The following is a 10,143-nucleotide window of genomic DNA, read 5'->3' on the forward strand; positions in this document are numbered from 1 at the left end:
CAGGGTTCCCTCCATTCCTAATAAGAAAAAAACTCTTCTCATCGCAGGGTAACGATATGATCGAGCGCCGATACGGTATCTTGGCAGCAGCACTCATATACCAGCATCACACGTTCTGTATCGAGGTTTTTCAAATTGTGTCTTAGGGGCTCAGGACCGCTTACAAGAAAAACATATCCTCAGAACAGACTGCATAATATTAATAGTGCCAGCAACATTCTTCATCTTAGAAGACTTGCCCATTACACCTATTTTTTTCCTGGATTACTTGCGAATACGAGAAGCAACAGAGTACCATATCAAGCCAAAGTCCCTACGCGTGTCTTCCAGTCGCTGAAGTTACAAAGCAACTGTTAATACCTCCTTACATAACGATTGACGACAATCGCTACATCATCCAAGCCGATGTCAAACCACTGTGTCGATTAGTTCGCTGGAGCAGGCCATTTTACTAAAGACAACTTTACACACCAGTCGGAGGAAAATATCCAAATGGTCCACTTTCGGCTATCTGAGCCTAGCTAGAAGGTCCACTTCCTTCAATTCAAGCAAATTTTAGTGGGGGAGTGGCTGTAGCGCTTTTGCCTGGTCCTACTCAACCTCCGCCGTCAAGTGCCATTTTGCAGGAACCCCTATGGCACGCATACTAGCAACACCCAGTGCAGCACGCTAACTTGTAACCGCCTGCGTCGTTCACCGCAGCGATCAGCAAAAGAGGCAGCGAGGGTTGACATACCCGATGTGACACGGGGGCCCCCAAATAAAGAGGAAGCCTTATCAAGCGCGGCGACTAACCATGCGAAGATGGCAACTCCAATACCTTGTAGTGCCCCTGTTCTGAAAGAAAGCCCAGTCAGAATCGCCAGTCCTCAGCAGATGGATTCGGACATAAACCGAGTGCAAGTGCAGTCGATCGTCCTAGCTAGAGCCAAAGAGGAAAGGCTCATCGGGAAATGCGCAGCAGTGGTAAAGCGTATGCGGTCGGTAACGATCTTCCAGAGGAACGTCAGTAAAGGAAGGAACTATTAGACCGCATCTCCTTCTATATGTGAACGTGGAGAGCAGCGGAGGATGATTGGAGAGCAGAAACAGTCGCACTCCCCGCTGAGAACGCTGCTTGGGTCAAAAGGATCGCAGATAGTCCACTGCATAGCGCGGAAAGAGGGCGACGTGCCTGAAGGAGGTTTTATTGAAGTAGTTTCCAGAGCCCAAAAAAAAGAAGGTGAAAAACGAAAAAGGAAGCAATTGACTCCGCCGCCAGAGAAACGTCTGTCCAAAGCCAAGGAGGCTGCCAACCAAAATTCAGGAGCAGAAAAAACGAGGAAACGAATAAGGTCTAGACCGTCGGCTTTGCTTATTAAGCCAAGTCCTTAGTGAGATCCGCCACGGGATGAAACCTGAAAACAAAGGAGCAGAGACGTCTTCAATACAAAAAACAAGGAGTAGCGCAGTTCTCGTCGAACTGGGCCCGAAGACGACTAGCCAGAGTACGTTCTGCGAAGCGGTCAAGGGGTTATTGCGGGAAAAGACTCTTGTTTCCAGCCTAGAGCCCAGGTGCTCTAAAAAAAACCGGGATCTTGACTGCCATTGAAGCATTATCTGAAAGACCGCTCCCTGCTTTATGAAACGCTAGAGGGCCAAAGGAGGATGGAAATCACGTCGGGAGTAGCACAGGGATCCATCCTATGGCCGCACCTCTGGAACGCTTCCTATGATAGTCTGCTGAAACTCGATATACCCTAAGAGTTGTGCCTGGTCGGTTATGCAGACGACTTTGCAGCACTTGTTGCCGAACGCACTGTTGAACAGGCGAAAAGCAGACTTGGCATATTGATGCCACAGGTAAGTGGATGGATAACTGCTCACGTTTTCGGCCTTGGGCTGGAAAAAAAACCGAAGTAGTCATCCTGACTCTGCGCCCCATATCGATCGGCCAGTTGACTACACTCTGTGCGTAAACGCATTCACCTACCCTACTCCCAAAAAAACCCTTCAAAGCATAATGGATTTTACTTCGTGGCTATCTACATCATGGTCAAGCCTCATGGGAAGGAGGGAAAGCAATAGCCACGTTGCTAGCGTCAAATGTCTAGAACTAAATTGGGTGTTAACTGGAAAGAAAAAACGCTCAGAATTCACATTCCAAAACCACTTCTGAAGTGAACCTTACAGGAATCTTTATGATGTATGGAACATGAATTAGAGCCGCAGGCAAAGCAACAGGTGGCTAAACTATTAGAGACCTTAAGAGACAGCTTTGTGTTAGTTACATATCATAGTTAGTGGCTATGGAGTTAGGTGCCATTCATATTGCCTGCGTGGTAGCGGATTTCGACTTCTGGTTGTAACCCTTTTCTCCCATCCCCGACCTATTGTAAAAGATCGATCCTAACGACTAGTCCTAAGGTATACAGACGACTAGTCCTAAGGCATACAGATCCCTTATTGCACAAATGAGATGGGATCATCGATCAGTGAGTGCTCTCTCCTCGCATGTGCATTTGTTATGAGTAGTCTTGGTTTGCCCGTATTTCATTTGCACATCTTCCTCTTTGAACCATTTATAGCATTAAATACAACGGTAGCTAAAATTTTCACAAGGCCACACCACTGCAGTAATGCAGAGATATCCCCCGAGAATTTGCCTGCATATTTTTAAAAGTCCCTGGTGTAATGAAGTTCTAAACATCAAGTTATTTCCTTTTCTAGTCTTCCATATTACTCTTGTGTTCCATCTATCTTGGTGCATGCATCGGAGTTATGCAAAGAAGTGTCCATCTACAATCCGTAGGAAGATGAATTTCTCAACACATCAATAGGTAAAGGTCGTAAATCGCTACTTGATCTAAAATCTGGTCCTTTCCCACAAGGGCGATATATCCTCTCTGTCAATTGTTGCTTCGGGAACTGCTAATCGAATAATATTTAGTGTCAGAGATCCATTAATACCAGAACACAGGCTCCATTTGGCAGAAGAGGTCTATGCATGCGATTTTTTTCAAAAATCCAATCTATATCAACTACGATGTCTTCCTGAAAGGAGTATTGATTCGTGGGACACTTTCTTTGTTATCAAATATATATTTCAAAATTCTGGAGCCACAGAGCACGTAAAATTCATTAAATTCACTCACAGGACAACTTAAAAACAGCGCTCTAATCAAAAATTACAATGGAAAGTCAACCTTGATGAATATGGAAGATATTTGAGGCTGTACCTTTCATTAGAGTACAATGCACGTCATATTAGGCGAATTTATACCAACCTCATCGAATACCTTCAAGTGCACATAATATATATGGAAGACTCTCCACGTCAAGCTTGCAAGGAATCATAATAACTATACCAAATAGTAGCTAGTTCCGATGCACATCCTGCTTCAACTCAACATAAACGTTGCAGACCAGGTGCAGGAGTGCAATGCGGAGGACATGGTGGGCATGGAGGGAAGAATGGCATACTCGGTCCTGGAGAAACGTGAGGAGGGCATTCAGTGCATTGATAACTAGCAGCTGGCTTGCAATTGAGAGAAGCTGGACCAGTAGAATAACAACAATATTCTTGCGGTTGAGGCACGGGGATAACTTGAGGAAGAGGTTGGCATAATACCGCCTGGCATACTTCCCTTGGTTCCGATACAAGTTTCTTTTCGCATTTGACTTCTGCCTCGGGAATGATGACTGTTTTCCATGTTACCTTTGGTACTTTGAAACGTTGCTCAACATATGTTTTTATGGGTACTCGCGATATCATTCTTTCTTCCGTTACAAAAGGGACCGCGATTTCTCTCATTCCGTTAATCAGTTTCGGCTCCCGACGAATAGTCCGCACGTAAATTACCTTCTTCCGAACACAGATATATGGGGGCTGTTGAACAGTTATCGACCTCTGGGCCAGCTCTGGTCCCGGCTCCGGTTGAGCCATTCCCGGGAACGCAAAATGCTAAAAAGGATAAGAAATGGAGGAATTCACAGGGCAAATTGTACATTAAATTTGTTACTGAAGTATTTTGCATTGGAGGTCGGGACATGAGTGTAGCCATTTTTTAAAAGGTCCTTATAATCTTCCTTTAAAGTTTCTACCACGATTTTAGGATTACCAAACAATTTTAACTTAAAATTAGTTTTTTCTTAAACTAGATTGAAAATTGATTAGAGAAATTGAAACTCTTTAAAATTTGACGCTTAAACTAAACAAGAATTTTTATAGTTCACCGAACTTCTTCCAATTGCATCTAAACTTCTAATAAAAACAAGCGAAATCCCGTGATCCGAGGAAGTTTCTATCAAATTTTAATGCAGATCAAAGTATACATAAAATTAGGGACATGAATATTAAAGTGTTTTCAATTAATTTATACATTGTAGCTTTGATGAAGTTTGGCTTATTTTCTCTAAATTTGTAGATCGACTTAATGGCGCGAAACAACTACCCGTCTATAAAGTTACAATTGAATGTTGCCTCCTACAAGCATCTTTGCCCCTTTCTTTAGCTTTTGTCTGAATCGGTATCAGAGGCAGCTCGTCTGGATCAGGTTGGCCACTTTCAAATCACCATCTAGCATATCAAGCCATCGCTTCTTTATAGGCTTGCGGCTTCCCATCGACTTTGACTTTTCAATCAACTTTAGCGGAGTTGTTAGATTTCCCAGCAGGGGCACCTCTTCGCATGGATAATGCTGCAGATTCACCAGGTCAGCCAGAAACGATAGTACAGAAACTCCCTTAATGAGAGAAGCTGGAAACCTGACTACAGTTGGCTTGTCGGTTACACTGTTTTCTAGCTCTTCCAAAAAACCGGAGTTGAAGGTTTGGGAGAAAGAAACTTCAGCCGTAAAGGAGAAGCCACTACAGGCTTACCTGCGGAAGAAAGGGAAGCTAGTGGTGTGGACGCAACTGGTATGTGGAAACAGATCCATGCAGCGTAGACACCGTGAACCTTGGGGGCTCCCAGCCGACGACAATGGAAGGTACTGCGAAAGAAGGCGAAGTTTCTTGGGAATGAGGACATGGTCGTTGCTACACCACCAAGCATTGCGATATCCAGAAAAATCGGACGCAAGAAAGCGAGACTTTCGGCAAAAGGTGAGGACAAGCTGGTAACCCCAGTGAGATCCACACTGAACGCAGGAGACTTTTCAGTTAGCGGCACACCAAAGGCTCTTCCTATCTACTGCCAGCAAGGCTCGCAAAGTTCCAGGACTGTCCTTATATATTTTTGGTTCAAGAGTCATGGGTTCGTTTTAACAAAATCTGTGGTATTGGATCAGTAAAGGGGAATAGAAGATCTTCGATGAAAGATTCTTGAGACCGAGGGCCTGCGTCCTGATTTCAAAATTGTTAGAAGCAGCTATGCTGAGACAATTCTGTTCACAGGGCCGTTCAGTTTGCAATACAAAGATAGATTCCTAGGAAAACGGATTGGAAAAAATTCAATGAATTTTTTGGCGGAAAAGTGGAGCTCCCTAGGTGACTAAAGACTCCATTGGTAATAGAAAATCAATTGGAAACTCTGAATCGCAAACTTTCCTATTTCCCGGGGCCAACGGGGTAAAACAATTCCTTGGTGGAATCGAGAACTGCAGCGACTCGGGAATCAACCATATGTACTATACTACATTTGAACATTTCAAAGCACCTGGCTCTATACTCTTAGACTACTTACTACATACTTAGATTACTAGACTACTTAGAGTAACTTTTAAGAAATATTTTTCGAGGATGTCTTGTTCTGGGCTACGTGCCTTCCTCTTGACGGATAGTGAAGGTAGTCTTCTTGCCTATGCCTGGGAAAGATGACTATTCAAATACAAAGAACTTCAGGCAAACCAGCTTAACATCATTTTCGCTGAAATGTCTGGAGAAACTGGTTCAACGTCACATTCGTGGGAAGGCACTTAGGCAGCACCCACTTGTTGAAAACCAATGTGGAAAGTGCACTTCGTACAACTAATTATAAAAAACCCCGGCTTTAGCCTTTTTTGGGGGGAATTTTCGAGATGTGGAGACTCTCGTAGGGATCCAGTCTCCTAACATCTTTCACCACCTTCAAGATATTGGCGTTGTCCAACGACAAATGGTGTCCCTGCTCTATTATATGTCTGGCAAGCGCGGACCTTATGTGGGGGTTATTCTTATTTTTAGCGGATTCGGTCTCCTTTAAATATTCTAACAACCTGGTGTGGACTAACCGTTTTGTTTGCCCTACGTAAATCTTGTCGCAGTCTGGGCAGGAAATCTTATAAATGCCGCTTTTTTCCGTACACTCTTTTTTGTTAGGCCTAAAAATTGGAAAAAGAGCAGTGGAAAACGGCAGAGCAGTCATTGCCAAACTCAACGAGGCCGGGAGGATACAAAGTGATGAAACATTAGTATCCTTCGAACTAAAAGCGCTGTTCCCCAACGATTATAGTAGGGTGTATGACGCAGCTAAATACTCAGTGATCGGTTAAATCAAAATTATGTATTGACGGGATTGTTGAGGGTACGTTGCTGAAAGAGCTTCCTTCCCTAAACTCTCAGACATAATACAACAAATCGTTTAGTAGGCGGAAATGGTCTCCTCCAGCACTGTTTTACTTAAAATTACACTGTGGGGCTCTTTGTTTTTATATAATAAAGCCTATAAAATAAATATGGAGGCCTTTGAATTTTATGTCAGGCTTAATGGCTTTGAATTTCATGTGAGGCCCGTAAACCCAAATATATAATGACAGACATTTGATGATATTGCTAGCTCAATGAGATTGGCACACTTTTTGGAAAATTCATACAAACCTTTAGGCTTAGATGAATCTCTAGTCCCTCCAGCTAAAGTTTAAGGACCTGCTAAGGCTTATTTCCTTTGGGACTTTGTCCTCTGATTGCAACTGATGCCGATAGTTACCGAAAGAAATTATGCTACAAAAATCGGTTCCGGGATGAAAAATATACGGGTCTGGGGTTAAAATTCTGCCCTCCCCTACCACTTTTTCATTTGAATTTCTATGCTGGGTTCCCCAGAAAACTCCGGGGGAATCACCTCCTTTCCACTACCCTGTTGTGAGGACTGATTGTGCATATTATATTACTTTGATACAAGTACAAGTTTCAAATACTTTCCTATGCCTACTTACTGAATATTTACGAAAGACAATAACGTTAGAGGTCCGTCAAAAATACTAATTAGTCGGCTCGTATAAGCAATTGAAAGCAGTTCGGTGGATTATAAAATAGTTAATATTTAGTAGATGAATTTTAAAGTGGAATAACAAATATAAAAAATAAAAATCAGAAGATTTTAGAATAAAAGAAAAAAACAAATCTTAAGTTTTAAGTTCATTTAAATTTGCCAGAACCTTAAATTTGTAAAGTACTTTGCGTTTCCATAGCAGTCACTGTATACTTCGGGATAAGCGCTAGTTGTGGGCCCTCCTTGTAGGTTAAACATAATGGTAAAACAGTGAGGAGTTTTAGTTTCGATTGAATCCTTCTAAACACGTCCTTATCTCTTACAGTATGGCGGCCAACAGATGATGCCAATGATGGAACCTGGACCAAAATTGGGGCAGAGGGCCATAACTGTGCAACACCCTCCCAGACTGCTCACGCAACGCAAGGTCATTTACGTGAAGAAACAAATTCTCGAACCTAAACTTATTAATGGAATGAGGGAAATTAGCGTCCCTTTCGTGTCCCATGAAACTTATATAAGGAGAGAACCATCAATAATATATGTTAAGCAGACTATTAAGCAGCCAAAAGTTTCATGGAAAACCATAAAAATTTCCGAGCCGGAAGTTAAATGTAGTTCGAAAGTAGTCAGTGAGCCGAAGGAAGTGTGCCAGGCAATATTATGTCAACCTGCCCCGCAAGTTGTCGATGTTCCAAAGCCAATGGAATATTGCTGCTATTCTATTGGTCCAGCTACCCTCAATTGCAAACCAGCATCCCAGTATACGTGTCCTCCATGTCCTCCCGCTGTACCCTCGGGGCCTAGGATGCCTTTTTATCCCCCATGTCCGCCGTGTCCTCCTTACTGTCAACCCAATCCAGGGATGCGTCCTATGTACTAATTTTCTCGTGGAATGCCCAAGAACTGCATGTTAAGTAGAGAAAGTTCATGGAGTTTTTTTGAACTTCTAAAAGGGTCTTCCCGGCAATGGCTATAATGCACTCGTCATATTCCAGAGGGTTTTCAGGTTGCGTGTAATATGTTTGGTCCTGCTTTCAAGTAATATGACGTATAGATATCTGCGTAAGGTCATCACCGGCTGCTTGAAGTGCATATATGCTTTTTATTTTGCTTAGGCTAGTTTTCCGAATTTCATTTTTTAGAGCACAGCATGTAAAGTAGCTTTTTTTAAACTCATGTAAAGTTTGATTTGTATGTGCTGATTAAATCTAAATCCCGAAATAAATTTTAGAATTTAATAGTAAGCGTTTCAGTTATTATCGTTAATAAAACTTGCTTCCAGATCTACAAATTTTAATTATACAGTGAACCTTTTTTTTGGGGCTACTGTAATAAGATGAAGTTGCTATCAGGTGCACAGCATTGGGTGTTTTATAACGAAACTCCAGGATAGGTAGGTAGAAGTAACATCTTAACATCTCCGAAGAGCTCAATTAGCCCTTGATGTCACAAACTGGAGAATGACATGACCTAGCTGGTCCAGATCATCAGTCCCGGTCCGTGGCGTTCACGAAGGATAGCAGTTCTTCCCTGCAACGAGAGATCTCTTTAAGGTCCCCAAAGAATTGTTCACTTAGTGCCCGTAGCCTGGTATTACCTAGAGCTAGCCAGTCACCAGGGAAGTATTCTCACTTCTCTTTGAGATTTTAAACTGGTACGGTATGCCGGGTATGGCGGCATTACATCGTAATCTTGCAGACGTCTGCATACGTCTGGTCCAAAATTTCTCGTGACCAATTTTTTTTTATTAGAAGGCTTCCTTCATTTAGCATAGATGGTGAGGGTTCGCTATTCGTAGTCATACTGTCAAGTAATGCAAATAGATTCCACTCTTCACAGCCACCTCGGAATGCAGATTGCACTCACTGCGGCATTGTAAAAAGCAGTCATTCCGTTGTCATGTTCATTCCCTTTTATATTCTTTGGATCCGAAACCTACAGGAGTGACTTTCAACGTGCCACCCACACAGAGTACAAGGCTTTCATCGCAGCATCGTGGGAGTGACTACCATATGATCAAAAAGCACAAGGAATTTATAATTAAAATAACGACTTAATTTTCAGCAAATTTATCTTTATTTTTCCTTTAAAATGACATGCATCTGAAGCAACACATGTGTGCCAGCGTTTCACGCACTGGTCCATGTATCACTGGCAGGCCGCCAAAGAAGGATTTGCTTTCCGAACGCAATCTGTTTTTTTACGGCTTAGGTTCGTCTTCGAGACGCTACTCGGATAATTGTTGACTTGTCTCTATGTCAAATTCGTTGATCCACGTCTAGTCACCAGCAACCGTTTTTCGATGTCACGCCTCATACTTAAAATGTCCACTGCAATGTGCTCCCACAGCCAAGTTCACAAGCAATCTCTCTTGGGCTGACGAGCAACATATCTCTCACTTTTTTCACCCTTTTACCGGTGTTTGTCGTGGATAGGTATCCAGAGTGAGGCAATTTCTCTATCGCTGTACGGCCGGGCTGATTCCAGTTAACCTGTTGGGCAGTTCCGTCCCCACGTACTCGAGGAGGGCGATCAGGCCCGAGTTTGCAAGGGACTCATCTGAAGTGGCTCTGCCACGAAGCCTCACCGGAGGTTATCTGGTACGATGGGAACCGGGATGGCCCTCTGAGAGCATATGCTCCAGGAGAATTCCTGGAGGATGTGTTCTCGGCCCGGTTATTTGCGGGTGGCTCCCTAATGGGAGTTTCATGGTCGTTGTGGTTATGCCTACATCGCGGGCAGAACTCCTCGGAGCTCAAGTGTGGAGTTGCGCTGTACAACTCGGGTGCCATACCCCTTAGTTGCGACAGAGGTGTTAGATATGCCTCGCATCCACTGGTATGATTGCTGAGCCTGCACTCAGTATAAACCAGTACCGCTGTGCTAGTCATGGCGGGGCTTTGATTGTGATCCCAAAATCAATCCGTGTCCGAAGAGGACCGTGGGATTATGCCTACATGGCAGGTACT

General features: G+C 43.3%; 2 protein-coding genes across 2 annotated transcripts; one reads left to right on the forward strand and one right to left on the reverse strand.

Annotated features, from left to right (window-relative positions):
* Nucleotides 1-3,069: 3,069 nt before the first annotated feature.
* On the reverse strand, nt 3,070-4,267 carry LOC119649081. Its single transcript, XM_038051078.1, has 2 exons — nt 4,002-4,267; nt 3,070-3,943 (listed from the first exon to the last, which is right to left on the reverse strand). The coding sequence occupies exons 1-2, from the start codon at nt 4,041-4,043 to the stop codon at nt 3,386-3,388; spliced, it is 600 nt and encodes a 199-aa protein (XP_037907006.1). The 5' UTR covers nt 4,044-4,267; the 3' UTR covers nt 3,070-3,385.
* A 2,910-nt stretch (nt 4,268-7,177) lies between these two features.
* On the forward strand, nt 7,178-8,412 carry LOC119649021. The gene is made up of 2 exons (XM_038050976.1): nt 7,178-7,433; nt 7,497-8,412. The coding sequence occupies exons 1-2, from the start codon at nt 7,431-7,433 to the stop codon at nt 8,052-8,054; spliced, it is 561 nt and encodes a 186-aa protein (XP_037906904.1). The 5' UTR covers nt 7,178-7,430; the 3' UTR covers nt 8,055-8,412.
* The last annotated feature ends 1,731 nt before the right edge of the window (nt 8,413-10,143 follow it).

This window comes from Hermetia illucens, chromosome 2 (genome assembly GCF_905115235.1).
Source record: "Hermetia illucens chromosome 2, iHerIll2.2.curated.20191125, whole genome shotgun sequence".
NCBI classification, from domain to species: Eukaryota; Metazoa; Arthropoda; class Insecta; order Diptera; family Stratiomyidae; genus Hermetia; species Hermetia illucens.

Coding starts and splice junctions, on each gene's coding strand:
- LOC119649081 (XM_038051078.1), bottom strand. CDS start 4,043: ATGGCTACACTCATGTCCCGACCTCCAATGCAAAATACTTCA. Junction 3,944..4,001: donor CTCCAATGCAAAATACTTCA/GTAACAAATTTA, acceptor TATCCTTTTTAG/CATTTTGCGTTCCCGGGAAT.